Genomic DNA, 24,241 nt, shown 5'->3' on the forward strand with positions numbered 1-24,241 from the left:
TATTTTTCGATAACAATATTGGAACTGCAAATCCTCATTATGTATGGGACTCTAAGTGTGCTTTAAGGGGTCATTGTAAAAAGTTTGGTTCGATTAAGAAAAAAAAATATAAAGAAAAGGAAAACTCGCTATTCATAGATATCAATAAGCTACAATGTTTGATTGATTCCACTGATAGCCCATCCACTTATAATTTACAACAACTTTTTTCAAAACGGGAGGAACTTGAATTACTGTATTCTGAAAAAACTGCTGGTGCAATGATTCTTTCTAAAGTTCGCTGGTCTTTGAAAGGTGAAAGCCCTAATAAATACTTCTTAAATTTGGTGCATAGGAATTATTCACGTAAAAATGTAACTCGATTGATTTTGTCTGATGGCACGATATTATCTAATCCTGGTGATATCTTGAAGGAGGAAGTAAAATTCTATGCTAATTTATACTCTTGCATGTATAACGGTGCCAACTCGCCCAATAACAACCAGAATGATAGTTTCTATCCACACAATTATAAACCATGTTTGGACGAAAAGAGGCAATTACTATGTGAAGGCTCCATTACACCAGCTGAGCTTTTGAATGCCATTCAATCTTTTTCAAATGGAAAATCGCCAGGTTTAGATGGTATTCCCATCGAAATATATAAAACGTTTTATCCACAGCTATGTAGTCATATAATACAATGTTTCAATTATTCGATGGAGTGTGGGAGAATGTCACTTTCTCAGAGAGAGGAACTTTTAACATTGCTTTTAAAACAGGACCCTCAGGGGCATGATAAAGACCAGACTCTTTTAAAAAATTGACGGCCATTAACTCTACTATGTTGCAATTACTGCATTTTAGCAAAATGTCTTTCACTTTGAGTTAAAAAAGTTATTTCTGATATCGTCAGGCATGACCAAACTGGGTTTATTCATGGGAGGTTTATTGCCGACAACATCAGAAGAATTTTAGAAATTATTGAATATTGTGAGCATGAAAATGAACCTGGGCTTATATTTATAGCTGACTTTGAAAAGGCATTTGATAAGCTAAGTTGGGAGTTTATAATTCGAAGTCTAATTTTTTTCAATTTTGGTTCCTCATTCATTTCTTGGGTAAAGGTTATATATAATAGTATTCATAGTCGTATTATTAATTTTGGTAATATTTCACATACATTTCACCTTTTTCGAGGCGTTCGGCAAGGATGTCCGTTATCTCCATATTTATTTGTTATTAGCGTAGAACTACTAGCTATTCGGGCGAGGAGTTGTGTCAATATTAAAGGTTCATTGGACCAATAGAAAACAAAGTGACACAATACGCAGACGACACAAATTTTCCAATAGAAGCTAGTTATGATTTGTTTATTGCTTTATTCAATATCCTTGAAGAATTTTCTAAGATCTCTAGTTTATCACCTAATTATGATAAATGTAAGGTGTTGCGCATTGGTTCTATAAAAAATACAGACTTTCACGCCGTATCCTTTAGTATGGATTGATGGTGCTGTCGATGTTCTTGGGATTCATATTCCTGTTGATTTATCTCAATTGACCTATGTAAATTTTAACTATCGCATTGAAAAGGCGAGGAAGATACTGCAACCATGGTACGGAAAGGGTCTGACTATATTTGGAAAAATTACAATTATAAAATCTTTGATAATTTCTCAGTTCACCCATCTTTTTATGTCTCTACCATCTCCTGGTGATGAGTTCTTTAAGAAATATGAAAATATTGTTTTCTCGTTTATTTGGGGTGGTAGGAGAGACTTTGTTAAACGAAATGTGCTGTACAAGTCATATGAGAAGGGTGGTGTTAAACTTACTAATTTAAGAGCATTCAATAAAGGATTGAAAGCAGCTTGGGTTCCGCGTATTTACCATAATGATACTTCCTTTTGTAGTAAAATATTTAAATACTTTCTCTCCGACTTTGGTGGTGCTCTTGTTTACTTCGCTAAGCTTGGTAAACCAGACCTACTTAAGGTCAACCCTTTTCGATCAAGTTTTTTAAAAGATATAATTTCAGCATGGTTGCAGTATAATTATACAAGTGTAAGTAACATAGAAAATGTACTTCAAGAACTAATATGGAATAATTCTAATATTCTTATTGACAACACGACTGTTGCCTGGAAACGTTTTATACAACACGGTATAATATTTATTAATGATCTTTTGAATGCAAACTGTACATTTTACACATTTCAAGATTTGGTATCAAACTACGGGAATATATGTACTCAATTTGAATATCGACAGTTATTAGCAGCAATTCCATCTATTTGGAAGCGCAATATTGTTGAATCTAACATGTCAAAACTAATGGTCTGTATGCCAAACATGCATAACAATATCTGGCTGTCAGAACTAAGGTTAATAAAAATATTTATCTTTGGTATTGCCATACAGCAATATTGGCTGGACATTTTGAACACCCCTTTACCTTGGAAAAATATTTATCTTGCTCCATTTTCTATTACTACCAATGCCAAATTACGCCTTCAAACAGGTTGTTGTGCTTGTGGGGCTTAATTGATTCCCCCCTGTGTTCTTTTTCTGGAGAAGTTGAGGAAGACTACTTTCATTTATTTTGGGACTGCAGATATGTATTTGTATTTTGGACATCAGTCAATGAATGGTTTTCTTTCATTACAGGTGATACCTTGACGTTAAGTGCAGTCACATGTATTTTGGGGGATGTATACAATGCTAGACCATTACATAATACTATGTTATTATTGACACGCTATGATATATTTAAATGTAAAATTGTTGGGACAAAACCAGACATTGGTGGTTTTAGATCATATATCAAATTAATTTACCATACAGAGAAGAAAGTCGCAATTATAGAAAACAGACAGGGAAGTCACAATAACAAATGGGGAGAATTCATTGATTATTTTGAAGCATACTGTTTGTATTTGTGTAGTAACATGTATTTGTGTATTGTATCTTTGTTTTGTTAAGCATATCAATAAAAAAAAAAAAATTTAAAAAAATTAATTATGTTAATCAGGTGATTAAGAAGCATAAATATTTACCAAAACTAATATGGTGTTTAGTCCTAGGTTCATTGAAACATGATGAGTGGTTCTTTAGACATCAGTGCAACAGCAAAAAAATAACTAATTATGTAAATTAGGTAGTTAATATGCACAATTATTTATACCAAAATTAATCAGGTCTCTGCATAGTCCTAGAAGATCTATGTCACAAGTCTCATTGAAATGTGATGATTAGTACTTGAGATATCAGGTGAAGGGCTGAAAATTAACTAATTATGCTAATAAGGTGATTAATATGCACACATATTTATCCAAAAACTAATTAGGTCTCTGCAGTCCTCAAGTAACGATGTACCATGTTTCATTGAAATGTGATCATTACTACTTGAAGTATCAAAAGATGAAAATTAATTACGCAAATTAGGTAATTAATATGTACTGATATTACCCTAACAACTATCTATGTACCAAGTTTTATTGAAATGTTATGATTAGTACTTGAGATATCAGTGGAAAAGAAAATTTACTTTTGGGTGACAACATTCAGTTTTCCCAGCATAGATGAGTTGAGGTGGCAGTAATTTTCCTGCTTTACTGATTGCCAACAGTACGGTGATTTGCCGCTTGTCGTCAATGCCATTCACTGTAACTTGCTGACTTCCTCGTTCTTCCAAAGTCCATTCTTCGCCAGGAACCAAACTAACACCAGTCTGATCCCAATTAACGATCAACTCATTTGGGATATCATGTTCAGACACCACATTCTTAAATCGTTGGAGGAACGCAAATTTGATATCGTCAAAATCACTTGGAAGTTTCTTTACCCCTTTCGTGCCTTTTCTATTTACAAAATTCATCCGTTTCAGAAGTGACTTCGCCCAGGATTTACTAATGTTTACTGTTACCCCATACTGTTGAAGTTTTGTTCTATCGACTTTTTGCACTATTCCTTGTGTTGCAGCCATAACAATTCTTGTATTTATTACCCCACCACTTACACGCACTTTACGAATCCACTGCTGTGCCTTGATATCGAGCTCACGGCCGATGAGAAGTGGTTGACCCTGTTGACCCTTCGGTAAAGCTGTGACAATTGAACTTGAATCTTGTTTTTGTTTCCTTACATAAGAATCTCTCATGCTTCTGACGCTACTCTCAGAAACATTTTTTCCAAGATCTTTGCTAAACTTTCGAACAGTTTTCATGACACCATTTTCGAGAGCCGATCGTCCAATTTTTGCCCGAACTTCATCAGAATAAAAATTGTAGTCACCATGTTTTCGTTTGCGGGACACAGAAACACTTTGTTCAACAGCGGTGTTAGCAGCTTCGATGGCTTTGGCCTCGACGAGGGCTACTTCTTCATGTGGGTCAGGAAGACTGAGACCCGGGGATGCCGGTGAATTAACTTGCTTTAACCAGTTCGTTAACAGAGACTTGGTGTATACAGTACTCGAACGTAATTAAACTGACAAACTTGATGAAAATCACTGGTTTGTTCTTTGGCGTTAATGTGTTCTATTATTAAAACAGGTACTGACTTTTGTATCGATGTCTAGACCTAGGAAGGTGTGATTATTTTTCATTCAAACATTAAGTAGCTTCTGCTTTCACTAATCAAAATCTGGAGCATTTCCTGCCCAACTGGGCAAGTGTTGATCCCGGAAGTTAATCCTGCGAATTCTCTATTCAACTGCACAAAAATAAAATCCTGCGAAAATGCCGGGTATCTTGAAATCGCGAAAATAAAATATTCCACAGTAATTATGTATTTATTATTCATATATTTTTACCCAAAACAAATCAAATCTGCACATTAGTTCAGAGCATCCATGTGCCAAGTTTCATCAAAATCCAATGAGTGGTTCTTGAGATAACGGTGGAACAAAAAAAGTGACATACATGTGTACAGACATACATACAAACAGACAGGGTAACTGCAAAGACTCCTTTTTGTGGTTCGCACACGGGAGTCAAAAATATTACTTAATAAATTTATAACCTAAGTGTATGTCAAATTTCCTTTGAACTGGATTGCAGTGTTCATTCCAGAAAATTTGCATACTAATTAACATATTGTAGTTGTATTTTTTAAATAAAGATTTACTGTATACAGTGAAACAAATTTAGATACATGTAATTAAAATGGGATATATTGCCAAAAATATATTACTTAAAATTGTTAACTGTTTACAATTATATAAAATAACATCTAGAGTTTCGAAAAAAAATAATTATTATGACTTTAGTTGAGGATTACGTGAATTTGACCCCTCCCTAATATTGTTTTCGCAGATTCCTTAATAGCTTCGCGCACATGTGCTGGTTATTTGCATACTGCACAATGTCAACAATAAGAACATGGCCACCGTTAAATCCATCTCAATGGAGGTCTGTAATTTATTTTCTTGCTCATAATAGAGATAAATTATGGTAGCTAAACACTGAAATTGCCACCCTGACTTAATCAGTATCGAAATAAATAGCTGATTGGGAAAATTTGTCTCTGTTGACAGAGGTTCGATTTACCAATAAACTTCAACACCAGTAGGTCCCGGCATGGAGGTCCCAGTATCGTTCATGAGTGTAATAACGCACTCGGGTATCATATTTACTTCAAAGGTAATTTAAAAGTGATGATAGATTCATTGATATTGAATTACAGTACTTCTCAATTTCATCATTGCTTTCAAGCAGCCCCGGTTGGCCGAATTCTAGTCTAATATGTCCTCACGAAACCAAGTTTCACACTTCCTTTCAATCTGCTAGCAATTGCCAATGAACACCGGGAATAGCAATCGTGCATAACAGAATCACGATCAGCGTGTTCTAAACTTTTATGTTTTTATTATTCCAGTATTTTATATGCCAAACGTTATTCCCAAACCTCCTAAATGACGAGATAAACTTTCGATTTACACGTTTCATAACCAGTTCTTACAATAATAGCAGGACTGTTTTTCTGGCAAAGTGTGACACTGTGCGATCGCTAGTTTCTCACTAAAGTCAGGACACAAAGGGATAAATCAAAGTTCATAATAAATACCACAAGCACAGTTTCTTACCTTCGAAATAGAATTTAATCTATGTAAGCCTTGTGCAAAGAAAGATACAGTCCCGGAATACAATATCCTCAGACGAAAACGCCGCCAATTTCCTCAGCAGTTAGACTGGCGCATGCGCAATGCCAGTTCTCTTGCGAGATGTCGTTAAAACTCAGATTTTTCCGGCAAATTTCAGCATTTTTACTAGTAAAATGTTGAAAATCACAGAAAAACACAGTGAAACTTTGGTGAATCAAAAAAATACTTGGCTATTCCCGGAAAATCTGTTTTCAAAGTGACATACTTCATTTCTGCCTAATCCATAGGCTCGAAGGGGAGGTGTCGTAACGCCGACAGAACTAACGACAAGACCCAGTCAGGAGGATTCGTTAGCCCCCCCTGGCGTGTGGCCTCTTCGAGCGGAAAGACTTAAACAGTTGATTCATAATAAAACTCGAAGCCAGTTTCAGTCCAGCCGATTCTGATAAAACTGGGAATAAAACCGACCGATATCCAAGAATTGTTGATATAGATTTCCCTTGATCAAACAAAAAAAGGACAAGTCATGAATGACACTGCCTTCGCTAGTTGTCATTCTAAAGTTGCATGGACATAAATTGGCAAACGTGATTTCTCCATCCAGGTCAGCATTATTCTCAGCGAGAAACCAGATAGCACCAAACCAGTACAACAGGTAAAATGATAAGGAAGTATACAAATCAGATCTGCAAATATGTAGAGTCAGTGTTGTGTCTGTTTGGATAAACTAGTTTGTGGCCCTGGATTAGTTTCAATATCTCTAATCAGGACAAGATTACTTCTCATACGACAATGATACAAATAAAGTGCAAAAATCCAGAAAAATATTACCAAGTTTTTATTATCATACATTAATATTAACAAATTGTGTGAAATTGTATGTAGAGAGAAACACATATTCATGCTTTGGTTGACAGAACTTCTCAAAGTAAAAAAAAGAGGACCTGCGAAACTTTATACAATTGTCGGACACGCAGTGAATAGTACCGGTATGTTTTTGTAATACATGCAGTTCCAGTGGCTTTGCTTTCTGAGAAAAAAAATCTGGCTCTGCACCTGAAAAAAAAAAAGAACATTTAGCCCAAAGTAAGCAGAGGTTGTAGCATATGTGCTCCCACTGGCTGTTAGATTTAATTAAAAAAGATATTTGAGTCTTTTTAGTACGAAAAAATATTACTTAATAAATTTATACCAGCCAGAAAGAAATTGCAGTTCACACTGTACTATTTTAAACATGTTCTACCAAAGTCTAGGATGAACTAATTCAACAGTCTGTTTCCACTCGACAAAGTTGTCAAATTAATATTTACGGGATTCTGCAAAAATAAAATATTAAGAATGTGCAAAAAGCCAGAGTACTTGTGTTTTCAATGTCATTAAAATCTGACCAGGGATATGCCGAAAATTTCACTTGAGCTGAACCAAATGGATGCCAAGCTATCAAAAGAAATAAAAAAAAACTATTGAGAAAAATACAAAAAAATACATTTAATATAAAAGCAGATAGAAGTGCATAAAAAAACTAATCAGCAGAGGTAGTGATCATGTAACCTAAGTGTATATCAAATTTCCTTTGAACTGGATTGCATTGTCTCAGATTGGCTGCTAATTTGCATATTAATTTGCATACTAATTAACATATTGTAGTTGTATTAAAATAATATACAAAATAATATCCGGAGTTTTGAAAAAAAAAATTATGACTATTAAGTCAACATCATTAAAATTGAGGATTACGTGAATTTGACCCCCTCCCTAAAATTGTTTCACATATCCCTTAAAAACATGGCCGCCGTTAAATTCATCTCAATCGAGATCCATAATTTATTTTCCTGCTCATAATGGAGATAAATTATGGTAGCTAAACATTGAAATTGCCACCCTGACTTCAGTACCGAAATAATAGGCTGATTGGGAAAATGTGTCTCTGTTGACAGAGGTTCGATTTACCGATAAACTTCAACACTCTTAAAAACTCTTTTTTGCTGTACTTATCCTATGTAAATCTTTTTACACGGAGGCAATAAAGTTATTATTATTATTACACCGCATGGAGCATGGAGGTCCCGGTCACGAGTGTAGTAACGCATTCGGGTATCATATTTACTTCAAAGGTAATTTAAAAGTGATGATAGATTCATTGATATTGAATTACAGTACTTTTCAATTTCATCATTGCTTTCAAGCAGTCACGGTTGGCCGAACTTGACTTGTGTTTTCTCGATAATTCTAGTCTAATATGTCGTCACGAAACCAATGAACACCGGAAATAGCAATCGTACATAACAGAATCACGATCAGCGTGTTCTAAACTTTTAGGTTTTTTATTATTCCAGTATTTTATATGCCAAACGTTATTCCCAAGCCTCCTAAATGACGAGATAAACTTTCGATTTACACGTTTCATAACCAGTTCTTGAACTAATAGCAGGACTGTTTTTCTGGCAAAGTGTGACACTGTGCGATTGCTAGTTTCTCACTAAAGTCAGGACACAAAAGGATAAATCAAAGTTCATAATAAATACCATAAGCACAGTTTCTTACCTTTGAGATAGAATTTAATCTATGTAAGCCTTGTGCAAAGAAAGATACAGTCCCGGAATACAATATCTTCAGACGAAATCGACGGCGATTTCCTCAGCGGTTAGACTGGCGCATGCGCAATACGGTATGCCAGTTCTCTTGCGAGATGTCGTTAAAACTCAGATTTTTCCGGCAAATTTCGGCACTTGTACTAGTAAAATGTTGAAAATCACAGAAAAACACAATGAAACTTTGGCGAATCAAAAAAATACTTGGCGTGCATATGTATGGCATTGAGAATTACATTTGCACCAACTTGGAAAAAAATTGGACAGAGCATATCAAAGTTATAAGAGGTAAAAGACAGACGCACGGACGGACCCCAATCTATAAGCCTTCAGCAGACTTCGTCTGCGAAGGCTAAAAAAAATCACTAATATAGGGACTGAGATGATCAATCTCCCTTCCGTCACACAATCAGAGTACAATTTCCATCTGGATTCGTACAACCGTCTGGTGCCGTCCGACTATGCCGAAGCGAGGAACTTGGACAACTCTGCAGAAAAGCCTTGCGCTTGCACGAGTTTATCGATAGCCTCCACGCATGAAGATGAAATAACGCGGGGCTCATTGGTAGCGTGCCGTCCGGCTGGAACAACAGATCCGGAAGATCCGGCAGCTCCACTGGCGACTCGACTAGAAGTTCCAGCAACAATGGAAACCAGATCTTCACTGGCCAACTGGGCGCCACCAATGCCAGAATACAGGTGGGCTTGAGTCGTAAATTCTCCAACACTTGGTGCACCAGATGGAAGGGTGGAAATGCGTAAGCGTCTATGTGGCTCCAAGAGATCGATAGAGCTCCCATGGCGAATGCGCTCGTCTCCGGGAGGAGTGACACGTACGTTGGGAGCTTGGCGTTCTGGTGATTGGCAAACAGATCTATCCGGGGACCATCCCAGAGACGAAAAAGCCTGTCCGCCACCCATTGGTGGATCTGCCACTCTGTGTTCTTGAACCGAATATGTCTTGAGAAGGCGTCCGCGGCACTGTTGCGTATCCGCGGAAGGTGGTGAGCCGATAGCTCCACTTGGTTCTCCAGGCACCAAAGGAGAATCTCCTCCGCTAGCTTTGACAATGTGGGGGAACGAGTCCCGCCCTCCTTGTTGATGTACGACACTACTGAGCTTTTGTCTGTCCAAAGCAAGACTCTGTGGTGGTGTGCGACTTCCAGAAAATGTTTCAGAGACAGTAGGACGGTCTGCAACTTCAACCAATTGATGTGGTGGTCCCTGTCACCTGTCTTAGCACTCTGGTGAAGACACATGGTGCCGTGCACAGACCGAAAGGAGGGCGGTAAACTCATAGATTTTGCCCTCTATAGGGAATCTGAGATACCGGCTGCATGATTGGTGAATGGGAATGTGGAGGTAAGCGTTGCTCAAATCCAGCGTCGCCAACCAATCGCCTGAGTGCACCGACAGAAGTACCGAAGATGGTGTTTCCATCTGGAAGCGCTTGAGTTCCACAAACCTGTTCAGCCGACTGAGGTCTAGGACTGGACGCCACCCCCACCCCCACCCCCCCACCCCCACTCTTGGGAACGAGGAAGATGTGGGAATAGAACCGTGGTGATACACGGGGGTTCCCCACTAGGCGTATCGCCCTTTTCTCCAGAAGGCTTGCTACTTCCTGTCGGATCGTCTCTGCCTTGACCTCGTCCCTCGGCAAAAGACCTGAGGGAGGGTGAGACTGAAGAGGAATCCGATACCCACGGGACACTACTTCGAGCGTCCAGGGATCAGAGACCCTCCTGCGCCAGGCTGGTATGTGCTGCATAAGGCGCGATCCCACGGGAAGGAGCAGACGGGGGTTCGAAGCTAGTGCTTCCCGAACTCCATCCTCCAGAATGGGAGGACGAAGAGGGGGAGACTGAGCCGGGGGACCCCGGGGAGGGAGACCCGGAGTCGTACCACCATCCATGTCCAGGTAGCCGGCGAAACCTTCAAAGAGACTCCCCCCCCCCCCCCCCCCCGCCCCGCCATGTTTCTCGGGCTTTCGTTGACGCTACCCCCTCCTAGACTTCTTCTGCCCCCTCGAAGGAGACCATGAGCGCTTTGATCCTCGTAGGTTGAGGCTACGAGCGGCGGATTTCCTACCTGGGCTGCCTTGCGGGATCGGGACGGGGGAACCCGTGGAGAAGGCTGTGGTACCACGCGAGTGTCCCACTCAGGAGAACGGTTCGCATAGCACCAATGGGGTATTGATTGACCCAACGGAAGGCATTGGACGTAACCGCTCCGAAACCAGGTTCAAGCTGTTTGTCCTTTTCCCCCAAAGGGTACCATTCGCCACCCCCCCCTCCATCGCCCTCTGAGCCCCCTCCATAGCCTGGGTTACACGAAGTGCCCAGGGGAGTTGGCCTGCGGGTGTGGTCTACATGCCGGCAGCGGGAGAGAAGAGCGCCGATGAAAACAGGTCCAAAGGCGACTCCCCATCTGGGGGGGGGTACCACCGGCCTGGTGCAAAACAAGAGTCTCGCGGCCATCACTGCACGGTTCACAACTACAACCTTAACTGCATATTAGTAAGGGACAGCTGGGCTCCGGTTGGTAAGGCGGTCCATGCCAGGAATTGTCCCCCCACTGACCTGAAGGGAGTTGACTTTTGAAGCCAGACTATGCATTCAGACTGTCCAAGCCATCTCTTCACCCTGGGTAAGTAGTTTTCCACCTTGACTTGCACCGGTACAGGGAGGCAACTGGGCCTGTCCCTGTGATTGCGCAATGCACTCAGGCTGCGTCGGTAACGGTAAAGTACCGGTGGATTGAACCGGTTCAGTCTCTAAAAGACATGCCGATTTCATCGTGGGACTAAGTGCCGATGTCGGCGTACCCAGAGGGAACACGCCGTTTATCAACGTCAGTCGCCGTGGTGACCGGGAACTCCGATCTCACCGCGGTTGACCGATGTTAATTAGCCTCAGTAATATCCGATGGGGAAGCCCACTCCACGTTGGGAGAATTGAGATCTACCATCGGTGTTCCCGCACTATCGACCGCCCTTTGCGTTACCTCAGCGGTAAACTGTTCCGGCGGTCTTGTCTCAATCAATGACCCCACCACCTCAAGCAGGGAGTTAAATCGTGACAACTCTCCCAAATTCTCGGCTGTCGAACAGAGGCGAGCCTCGCGGTGACCACCAAGTGTAGTAGGGAAAGATTTCTCAATCCTAGAAGCCGACACACTGGAGCTAGCGGCAGTAAGGGATTTCCCCTTCTTTCCGCGATCTCTACCAGCCTTCAATCGCTTGCCTTCCGCCTTTCACCTTGCTTCGCACATGAGCCACATTTCATGGTCCCACAAATCACAAATACCCTCAAGGCAAACCCCGGAGTCCCTCGCGCAATTAAGGCAGGAGTGACAGCACATATGGGGATCCCACTTGGGCATAAGCGTATAGCAGGAAGAGCATGTCCTACGTTCCGTCTGAGGCGGGACGTTCTTCAACTTTTTTTGAGACTTGGGCATTCTATTAGAGTCTGCAAAAATTACGAAGTGAGACAGAAAAAAGAAACGGGTAAATTCACCACGCCAAAATTCGGAATCAGGTGAAAGTAAGCTGAGCCGGCAATTCAACTAAAAACAGGCAAAAAAAGGCCCCTAATAATGAAAAGCCTTTACCGTAATGAGACGATCGCCACACGAGAAATTCTCAGTCAGAAAACTGTAACCTGTCTTTCGCCTGCTTGTAAAAGCGCGGAGCGTAAAATTATTGCTGCCGTTGTTCAGCGGAAACGAAAGGGAATATCGGATAACGCCTTGTTTGCGTGGCCACCGCGCGCGCGCGCGCGCGCGGGGTGGTTCCTTAGGAGAGGCCTTTTTCTTCCTATAGGGAATGCTACCCTAAGGTGTTCTTAGTGAACAGGGTATATTCCCTAATAGTTTCCGATTGGGGCTGTAATCTGTAGTTAAGCCTACGAGTAACAAATGGAATTTATTATTTCCATGGACTTTCTGGTAGGTGATGTAGTAAATACATTGGACAGAGCATATCAAAGTTAAGAGAGGTAAGAAACAGATGAACGGACGGACGGACAGAACCCAATCTATAAGCCTTCGACAGACTTCGTCTGCGAAGGCCAATAAAGCAGCATGTAATGACTTTGTAGATTTTTTCAATATTAGGCATTGAGCTCAGTCGTTAATTACCTCTTTACGTTTCTTCAGTTTCACATCATTCAATTTTGATACACTTATGTTGGTCTCACTTTGTTTTTCCCTCAATGCTTCTCGTGCTCTATAGAAAGATAAGATAGTAGTAATGGAATCATTGAATCATTTTTTTTCATTAATTCTTTAATTTTAATGAATATTTTTGGTGAAAAGTGATACATGTAGACCTCTCTCAGATTTGTTTATTTCGTGATGATATCTTCAATTTTCTAATTTTGTCATTTTTGGTAAATAGTGATATTTTCGCTTTGTTAAAAACTGCAAGTCAAATTGCTTTGATACTATACATATTGTTCAGTTCTTTATTTGAAATGTGCATTGCTAACAGCGGAGCTATCTCAGGCGAGAGGCTGCTTGTTTAAATGCTGGATGAAAATACTATGCCATGAAGTCATTCATGGTCCTAGTGATCAGTGTGGCACTAAATAATCTAGAGAATAAACAATGAACTTACTTGACAGTGACCTGTATATCTTCATTTATCGATCTCATTTTACTCTCATGTTGTAGTAGAATCTTGGAAAGTTTATCATGTTTGATTGTGCATTGTCTCTTTAGTTGGTTGACAGTGGCGGTTGTGTCTCTAAGTACATCTTTATGGCCAGACAGCTTGTCCTGCACTCCTTTCAGAGTATCTTCCACTTCCCTGCATATTTGAAATAATTGCTTTAGGAGGAGGAATTGTTATTGATACCGTGGACAGGATTTTTTGGATGGTTAAATTTCATCTTCATTGTCAGATGATATTTTACCTGAGATTTATTTTTGATGAAAGCAGTTGTTTATTCTCACTCATTTATGACAAATGACAGGTAAAACCTGTTTGGTTGTGATGTGTGTGTGTGTGGGGTGGGGGGGTAGTGCTGTAATTCTTGCAGATTCTTCCATCTGTAAACTAAATTTATACAGCATATAAGAGTCGTGTTTCTCAGTTACCTGTTTCCACTGTATTTGTGTCTCCTGTACCTCAAAGTAAACAAGAAACCCATCAGAGATGACAGACCCCACCCTGCATATTTTTTTACAAGCATGTCTGTATTTCTAATAGTGATCCAGATACAATAGTTATGCTGCTGCTGACTCCCTAACCATTAAGCCACCAACCTTTGTTTCTGCAGTTCTGTATTAATAGCCGAGATGAGTTTCACACCTTGTACTGCATTTTCCAAAGATGCTTCTCGTTTACTTTCTAATATACCAAGGTCCTGAATCTTAAAACTGATTTCTTCCTTAGCAGTACGCAGTGCTTGAATGTTGTGTTTAGTGCGCATGATCTCACTTTTCATTCTCTCTGGTGACTGTACTATGAGAGACCGCAGCTTGTCGGCCTGCTCTTTCAGCTCCAATTGATGGCACTTAATCTGGTCCTACGTATTAACAAAAAAACAATCAATTTTAGTTGCTATTGTGAATTAATAAACAAATCTGAATAATAAATAGTTACAATTCATGCAAGTAAACAACACATTTACTTCCACATGCTATAAAAACAAAAACAAAAGTCACAGTGATCTGTTTTGCTTGCTAATCAATATTTGTCAACCTCGCAAGCTTATAAAATTTAGCATTATAAATAATAAAATTTCTCATAGATCAATCACGGTGAAAGTTATCATTCAGCAAGTTCCGGCGGTTGAAATGTCTAACCATATGGATATCGCGGTGGACTTGAAATAGGAAGTTTTTTATCCAACGACAGAAGAATAATTTTCATGACAGAAATGCAATAGCAGTGATGAAAGATGGTAAAAAAGTTGGCAGTCTTCGGCGTGACATTGCAAAATTACTGGCCCTAGTTATGTATTCGCAAGCCGCTACCAAATAGTTTATAAAGCCAAAATAACGCGATTTCAACCACTCTCCCAGGTACGGGTTGCTACACCATTTATGTACATGTACACATATACTTGCATTGATGCACAATATTTTCATGAGATATGACTTTACTATTATTTTGTAACTATTACATAGTAACATGGACAGACTGTGACATGGTTTGCGAGTAAATGAATAAACTTGCAATTTTGGCAGTTTTGTCAGCTGTATCAGTCTTTGTCTGTTGGAGTTCTGACTGTACTTTTGCTTGATGCCATTGATATTCACTCATTTTCATAGTCATTGCATCTATCTCTTCTTGTAACTGTGGAAAAACAATAAACAAAGTTAGCAGTCAGTATAAAATCCAGGGTTATCACCAGGTTAGTTTCACTGCTAGCTTTGCATAGCATTACCACACCATACCATTTAAGAACCAATGAGGCACAGTAAACCTGCTAGTACATGAGTAACGTTGCATTCCCAGAGATGATGTCAGCGATCTTGGTCATAAGAATGCAAACACATGATTTTCGAAAGAAGTTGTCTATAATGAAATGACAAGTCAATAATATGCAGAGATAGATTTACATTTTATAATTGATTATTATACTTTCAATTCAGTAGCTTAACTGGTAACAAGTATTTCTAATAATAAGGTATGCACCTCAAAAAATAAACAGTTTGAATTAGGCATAATTATGATCTAAAACACACTGAAACGCTGAAAACAATTTTTTTTTTAAATAGTTTTTTGTGCCAGGCGACAGTTCCAGACATGAAATGTCACTGTTGTCTCTCCTGACTTTTTTTTGTATGTGCAAATTGCAAGTGCTAGTGCTTACACATAGTGCATTTTTGCCACAGAAGTCATATTCATGTGTGGGACTACATGACAGGGCTGTGTGGCCATCTCTATCAAATGGCAATTTTAATGTGCTATCCTGGCGTCAACCAGGCTCAGTCGAACACAAGCACCTGCGGACCTTAACTAAGGTATCCCCCAAAGTCGCATTCGTTAGGGAATGAATCTCAGCCAGTGGAATAGGTCTTCCTATTAAGTCTGTGTTACACTCACCCAGGGTAGGGGGGGTCGACCCTTTTGATGTTCAGGTAGGATTTCAACTTGGGTCTATCAGTCATGAGTCTGATGAGACAACCACTAGGCTACCAGTGAACGGTTGACATAACAAAGTTACTGACTGCATATTGACAACTGATTTCACAAGGCATGTTTGTTCATCCACAATATAATCAGTGCTTGGACTTGGACTGGAAATGTATGCAGCATCAATCAACAAAGCAAACGTACAATTATTTGTACACACCTGTTGTAACTCTGGCTCTTTCTCAGCTTTCTTGGCTTGTATTTTATTGATTTTGGTTTTTGCTTCATTAGTAGCACCCAACAACTCAGCTCGCCTCTCCTGTAGTGTAACCTGCGATAATTTTTTAATTAACGGATATTTTTACCAGAACAAAGCTTTGCAATACAACATTACAGAAGATGCAATACAACATGTACACTGGGGGAAAGAGTTAAAAATCTAGAACCCTATTTAGTATTCAATTTTGTTTTGTTTAGAAGCTGTGAAGATACTTTTTACCATACTGGACCGTTTTAGTGCACATGACCGGTCAAGCGTCCACCCGCCCCACTTTTGCGCAATTTTTATATTCGGGGTCACATTTGGCTAAGCGCCCACCTTTTCAAAATGCCACTAATTTAAAACTTGGTCTTTGATCATTGCTTAACGGATACTGGTAATCATTTTTTTTATAAGATACAACGTGGATATCGACCGCCGTGAATATGTTGTGAATGCGTAGACCACAGTAACTATACATAAACTACACTTTGACAATGATCTGTTAATGAAAGGAAAATGTGGTAAATATTTCATGTCATATTCAGTTTACCTATCAAAAATTTACAAGTTACCGTTTTTTGGAAAAGTCAATTCCAACAGATCGTACTCAGACATCGATAATTCACTTCCACATTGCGTTACCAGAAATTCTCCGGGAATTTCCGAGGAATTGTGTCAGCACAATTAGTTAATAGTAGACTTGACCTATTTGGTCATCATGGCGGAAATGTTTTTCATTGAGTGTTTGCATACGATCCAACACATTTGTCAGAGGTGATAATAATGAAGATTTTGACTTTGACTGTGTTCCAGACTCTAATTTGGGTGCTACGTATTTAATAATGTGCGGTAATATTTTTTGTGACGACGCAACTAATTTCGTAATTTTGTTTTCCCTCAAAGACGTAATATCCCCCTCGATTTGTCACATGGTGAAGCAAAGCACAATTGTCATTTTCACTCTTTTCCGAGGGAGGTGCTCGGGTAAGCGCCCACCCTGAAAAATCAAGATTTTCTGAGTAGAGAACCCTGGGCGCTTACAAAGTCCAGTATGATAAATACATGCATTTTTGCATTAGGGTCAAACATAGTAAGAATCAAGAAAATCATGTCCACATTATTAAAATGTACTGTCAAAGTAGTTAACGAGGGATGATAGTGAAAACAAAATAGAACTAAAATTGTCATAAATATTACTTGCGAACTTTTCAATTCGAACAATACCAAACCGTTGACAGATTTTGTAAAGAACTGTTAAATAACTTTGCTAACATTATTGATTTGCATTCCTTCTTGGGGAAGGTAATACACCATTCTCAGTATTAACAATTCAAGGGTATAATATATATATATAAAGAAGATAATTTTTACCATATCACTTTTGATTTTATCATACACTGCTAGCCTATTATCAGTGAATCGCTTCCAGTTTATAAGAGCACTGATAAAGCGACATGTCCGTTTAGGCTCTGTAATAAAAACACAAAAACATTATCAAGGCCACAGTACCCTTACTCTCATGTCCCAAAAAAACATACCCCCCGGACAATTCTTCAAAATCTAATAAACATACCCCCCCCCCCCCCCGGAATAAACATACCCCTCGAAAAATTTCAAAAATGACCAGTAAATTGTTTCCTTGCTTCTGAAATGTGCTTTCACTGGTGTATATGCGAACTTTTCACTGTTCCTTGTAATTAGGAATATAAATGGACAACAAATGATGCATTTCTAGCTATATACTTCAAATCTCTGTTTGAAAGGCTGCAATATGTAATGAAATAGCAAACCAATCACTACCCGAATCGGCCTGAGAAACTGCGCAATACATACAAAAATGTATGCGAATGAGATATGAGCAGCTCCACCAAATTTTAAAATATTCTTTCCATCATAGTTATGACTCTAATGTGATTTTCCACTCTTTAGCAATAGTAGCTAGTGTATTGTATTATAACTATACCATATCGTATCGTACAAGTTTATTGCGATTCTTTGTGTGTTTGTAATATTATTTAGCTTCATTTAGCATTCTGTTTAGTTGGTTAACTTTACTGTATTTTAATGTAGTTTATTTTATTTTATTTTTATATACGACCAAAAAACAACTCACTGTAGTTTGTTTTAGTGTTGAATAAATATTATAATTAATCAGTCACGGTACAATGGTGACCTATTGTGCGAAATTGTTGCAAGGACAATACTTTTCTCGATTTGCTTGTCGCCGTGTGTCGATAAAAATGCACGGAATGGTCGGCAGTATCTATCAAGTTCGTCCAGGGTGACCTTCGTGGCTGGCGAAAAGCAAGATATCGTATAATCTTTTAAAATAGGCGTCAAGGAGGAGTGAAAGGTATAAATTTGGTTCTATAATAGGCGTCACGAAATGTTGGAAAATTACAGTCAATCAAAAAAAAATATTCACATGACAACAAAAAATACTTTTACTTACTTTTATAAAATTTTGTTGGTAATGAAAAGTATATTCTAAAACAAATGATCATGGTAACAATAGCGGGTCATGCGGTATTTCACAAGTGAATAACTTGCTTGTTTTTGAAGTGTTGCAATTGTTGATTAGTACTCAGTAGTGATTATTATAACATACAAAAAATAAATTCGTTGAATTGTTATGATATGCAAGTAAAATTCAATTTAGTTTCATCATAAGCGAATGATTTCGGTCACATGTAAACACTCGATATCCGCCATGTTATCCATGCACACAAGACGTGTTTATTGACCGGATAGGTTAAGTCGCTAGTTAACCAATCAAAATGCTAGATGGTGCCCACGTGTTCAAATTACCATAGGGCATTTAAATATGTTAATGGACAGTTCAGCCACCTCATGGTAAAAGCAACACGGAAGAGATTTACCGATGTTTTAGTGTGATATTTTGGCTTCGTTTTCCATAGAAAAAAGGCATGATTTTTGTTTTTAAATCAAGATTTTTTTTTAATCGGTCCGATTTAGAAAAATAAATAAACGTACCATCCCGAATAAGAATGTACCAGGTGGATTTTTTCGGGGAAAAAAATAAATGGAAGTACCGGTCTGTTTATTTGGGACATGAAAGTAAAGACTAGTTAACAACTAGCAGCCTGTCGGCTGAGATAGCTCCGCTGTTATCAATGCATATTGCAATTAAAGAACAGAAGATATCATTCGAAAATGAACAATATGTATACAATGTAGTATTAAAGCAATCAGATTTTTTATAACTTTTTATCAAAAATATTCATTAAAATTAGATAATTGAAGAACAAAATCATTGCGAAATGAACAAATCTGAGAGAGGTCTACCTGTATGCGTATGTAGTATATATAATATCAAAGCAATTAGACTTAAGGTTTTTAACAAGAAGTCGAAAATATTACTTTTTACCAAAAATTACAAAAATATTCGTGAAAATTAGAGAATTAAAGATATCATCACGAAATGAATAAATCTGAGAGAGGACTACATGTAGTACCTAGAAATGTAGAATCAAAGCAATTGGACCTGCGGTTTTTAACAAGAAGTCGAAAATATAAATTTTTACCAAAAATTACAAAAATATTCGTGAAAATTAGAGAATTAAAGATATCATCATGAAATGAACAAATCTGAGAGAGGTCCACATGTAGTTCTTACATATGTAATATCTAATCAATCAGACTTGCGGTTTTTAACAAGAAGTCAAAAATATCACTTTTTACCAAAAATGACAAAAATATTCATCAAAATTAGAGAATTAAAGATATCATCACAAAATGAACAAACCTGAGAGAGGTCCACCTAAGGTACCTACATACCAAGTATCAAAGCATTCGGGCTAGTGGTTTTCAAGAAGAAGTCGAAAATATCATTTTTGACCAAAAATGATAAAAATATTCGCTATAAATAAGACAATTGAACATATCCACACAAAATAAACAAATCTTTGAGAGAAGCACCCAAGGTACCTTCCTAGTAAGTTTCACAGCTATACAGTTTGTGGTTTTTAAGAAGAAGTCAAAAATGTAAAGTTGATGACGGTGACGACGGTAAGTAGTATTAGTAATACTACAAGCTCCGCTCGACTTCGTCGACAGCGGAGCTAAAAATGACAAGGTTTTTCCATGTTTCCTACTCTAATATTTAGAAATTTTGTGATCTGACATGTCAATTTGATGCTGATGAAGTCATTGGATTTGTAAAAAATTATGATTTAGTGCTTTTTACACGAGAATTGGATATTGGGCAGTCATATTGGATCAATTTACAAAAATAATGTTCATGTTGATGTATCTATTGGTATACTGTCTTTGTACAAAATTTAAACAGAAACGTTCATTGCATTCAAGAGAAAGTAGCAGTTGGACATATTTGTTCCAATCACGAAAAAAATATGACGTGCCAAATATAACCCAAATATGTATGATCATCATATCAAGTTTGATCCAAATCGGCCCAGCCATCTCGGAGAAACTGCTGCGGACACGTTTAGGTATCAGAAATAGCAAATGTTACATCCAAAATGGCCGCCTATCGCCGATTTTAAAGTAACTTGACACGCATATGTAAGACATTATGTATTGTCTTCATGTAAAGTTTGAATGAAATCTGTCAATGGGTGTACGTACAGACGGACTTCGTCACAACACAAATCAACATTCCTAAACAATACATTGGCAATTTGGTCAGCGGGCTTTTTAGATATAGCAGCAGAATTATTCAAAGTTAAAAATTTTGTTGTAAGACATTTAAAGAACAAGCAGCCTGTCAGCTGAGATAGCTCCACTGTTAGCAATGCACATTTCAATGAAAGAACTGAAGATATCATTAGAAAATGAACAATATGTATAGAATCAAAGCAATCGGACTTGTTGTTTTTTTAACAAGAATTCAAAAATATCAGTTTTCACAAAAAATGACAAAAATATTCACTAAAATTAGAAAATTGAAGATATCACAAAATGAACAAATCTGAGAGAGGTCCACATGTAGTACCTATATATGTAGTATCAAAGCATTTGGACTTGTGGTTTTCAACAAGAAGTCGAAAATATCACTTTTTACCAAAAATATTCATCAAAATTGAAGATATCATCATGAAATGAACAAATCTGAGAGAGGACCACATGTAGTACTGTACCTATACATATAATATCAAAGCACTTGGACTTGCAGTTTTCAACAAGAAGTTGAAAATATCACTTTTTACCAAAAATTACAAAAATATTCTGATTTCATCAAAATTGAAGATACATTTTGTATCATGAAATGAACAAATCTGAGAGAGGTCCACATGTAGTACTGTACCTATACATACATTTTGTATAATATCAAATCACTTGGACTTGCAGTTTTCAACAAGTAGTCAAAAATATCACTTTTCAGCAAAAATTACAAAAATATTCATCAAAATTAGAGAATTGAAATTAACATCATGAAATAAACAAATCTAAGAGAAGCCAAGGTACATATACACAAAGTATCAAAGCATCCAGGCTTGTAGTTTTCAAGAAGAAGTCGAAAAAGTAAAACATTGACATTGACTCATATGATAAAAACTCCGCTCGACAAAGTCTACAGTGGAGCTAAAAATTCAAATCCACATTTGATCATCACTAAGACTAACGATGAGTTCAAAGTCCATCAAGATTAATATATCTGATACTTTAGACTAGAAATTGGATGGAGGCTTTTTGCTATTTTGGATAAAAATAGCAGGCTGCCATTCTGGAGTTTTGTTGGTTGGTTGCAGAATTAGGATGTCTGAATCGGGACAGATTTCAGTACTGCTCCTTTCCAGGACAGCTACATCTTGATGCAAAGGGTCATTATATAAACAGAATATAAGAGGTCTGAATGAATGAGTGAATGAAATGCACATATCTTGACGCAGATGTTTTTTTAAAGAAAGTCCTGGTAAATAGAATTACAGAAAATTCTCTCCCATTTGGGACCCATAATAATTTCAAAATTATGGTCCCTAACTAGTCTGGGAAGTGGAATTTGTAGTTAATGAAATCCAAATTAACTGAAATATACTTACTTGGGCAAGTTAGATCCCAAATCTTGAAATCAGTTGCTCCACAAGATGATAAACAGCGCTTCCTACAGGGGAAAAAGAAAAGGAAAAAAATAGTTACCAGTACTCTATAAGGTAAAAGTAAAAGGGAAACGTACACCAAAATTGTATCACTTGTATATTGGATCATTAAAATATAACTTATTTTTTATGCAAGGTACTCAATGATTCTCCATACATTTTAGTCACTACTTAAACTTACATGACCAAGCTGAAGCTGACCAATGGGAAAGAGCCTTCATGTAGCTCTGGGTGCTCCGCATGATGGAAACCATGAAAAGGCTGCACATTGAAACTTTCTGGATGAACAGGCATATTGGATACTGCTAAGAGATCAGTGTACAGCTGACGAATTTTGCTTGGCTGAAAAAAAAATTAATTTTCCAATTTTGATGTAAAAAGTTCATACTTTAGAATTCCAGGGGCTTCATTAAGGTAGATGCCTACTCATGATTTCAAAAACCCAGAATTTCTTCATTTTTTAATATATTGTACTTCCAGGCAATATAAGAATATTGACCTTGAAAAAAATGGGGGTCACCAGGTTAATTTTCGAGAAAATCATGGTTGTATTTTAGTGGATAGCTGCCATTTTGGCAGTTGTATAGTGCTTTTACCATAGGTTCCTATGGCAGAGATATTATGCCATATTTCAAATTGTAGACTGGTGACATAGGCTGAAAAAATAATATATTGTTAGTGATGGCCTACTTTTTGTTTTCCTGAATTTTTTCAAAAATCAAGGTTTTAAAAAGTGTTGAAAAATGCAATTTTTGTTTAACATTGCGCTCTATGGAATTGTTCTAAAAATAGCTATTTTTGAAAAAAAATTAGTACAAGTTTCTCAAAATACATCACTGTAACACACAAAAGAATGCTATTTGATAGTGCCATGAGACAATAGCTTCATGATTTTACATAATAAACCAATGAACATTGTCATGCGATTTGTGACCAAATTTCTCAAAAAATATGAATAGGCTTCTACCTTAAAGTGCCGGTGCAATGCCCACCCTCACGTTTCCCATTTTAGATCTGTGTCCCACTGAAATGGGCAGTTATTGATTTTTTTGCTGAAAACGATTACTCGTATCCAAGTAAATTTGGGATATTGGGATATTTCTCATGTTGTAGCCACGCCAATCTATCCTGAAACGGTCGCCTGTTTCCGGATTTACGACTCTCACCGAAAGTGCGCCACCAAATGACAAAATGTGAGAAGAAGTCATACCCCTGGTCATTCAGTATACTTTTAAACGATATACATTTTTCGATCGGCGTTGTTTTTTTTTTTGTTTTTGTTTTTGTCTATTTTATTTTTTTGAGAGGGAGTTTTTAGATGTTGTGTTGTGGGCAGTTGCAGTGAAACGTATAGTCATAGTGTAAGTATTCACACGTTTCTAATCGACCCCAAGGTGCGACATCAGTGGACGAAAGCCACTTAACCTCAGATTCTTTTTTTTTTGAAAAAACTGTCCTCGTACATGAAAAAACAACTAGGTTTAAAGAGAAACGCCGACAACGGAAACCTGGCGCAACACTTTTGAAAGAAATAGATAACGGACCAGCCCATGATCACCGAGGCGGATTTCAGACGAGAGAGAGACGTCCGGCAAGTGTTTCAAATGAGTTGACTTTTTTTGCGATCCTGATTATCGTTTTATAGAGACCATTTAGTCCCTGTTAAGTAAAAAGGTAGCAATAATTTTGACAGTGAAACGAAAACGAAGCGTCGGACAAACAGGAAATTACACAGCCTTACACACTGCTAATTGTTTTCATTTTCGAAGGCTAAAAGTTTCTGAATTGTTTGGTGATTGCTGTTGAATGTCTAATTCACACTTCTGTTGTTGTTTTTTACCTCCATACCTCTGCGTAATAATTTATGAAATAAGAATCCGGGCTTGGACAATGTGTTTCCACCAAGTTTTAATATGATGTTATAATTATGACAATCACGCCATGGATCACGCTAACTCGAATCCACTCTGAATTTATCTGTATGTGTGTCGATCTCGATTATTTTTGTTATCCAATTAAACGCCGCTTTTAACGCACTTGCCCTCGTCGTGACCCGACACGTTCACCTATTTCAACAAAATGTCAATTTATTTCGACGAGGCTGTCATTTATTTAGTAACTGTAATTTGTCGTT

The 24,241-nt window shown here is 37.8% G+C and overlaps 1 protein-coding gene across 2 annotated transcripts in view; it reads right to left on the minus strand.

The window, feature by feature from the left end:
* Positions 1-24,241, minus strand: part of LOC100368590 (kinetochore protein Nuf2-A-like) — a 52,235-nt gene that overhangs the window by 4,843 nt on the left and 23,151 nt on the right. For both annotated transcript variants that reach the window (XM_006819993.3, XM_085501996.1), the window contains exons 3-10: positions 22,289-22,449; positions 22,051-22,112; positions 17,399-17,496; positions 15,986-16,096; positions 14,863-14,982; positions 13,947-14,209; positions 13,297-13,488; positions 12,819-12,906 (exon numbers count right to left, since the gene is read on the minus strand). In XM_006819993.3, coding sequence (XP_006820056.1) covers positions 12,819-12,906; positions 13,297-13,488; positions 13,947-14,209; positions 14,863-14,982; positions 15,986-16,096; positions 17,399-17,496; positions 22,051-22,112; positions 22,289-22,449 — 1,095 coding nt within the window. The remainder of the gene's footprint in view (positions 1-12,818; positions 12,907-13,296; positions 13,489-13,946; positions 14,210-14,862; positions 14,983-15,985; positions 16,097-17,398; positions 17,497-22,050; positions 22,113-22,288; positions 22,450-24,241) is intronic.

The sequence above is a fragment of the Saccoglossus kowalevskii genome, chromosome 8, assembly GCF_978046115.1.
Source record: "Saccoglossus kowalevskii chromosome 8, keSacKowa6.1, whole genome shotgun sequence".
In the NCBI taxonomy this organism is placed as follows: domain Eukaryota; kingdom Metazoa; phylum Hemichordata; class Enteropneusta; family Harrimaniidae; genus Saccoglossus; species Saccoglossus kowalevskii.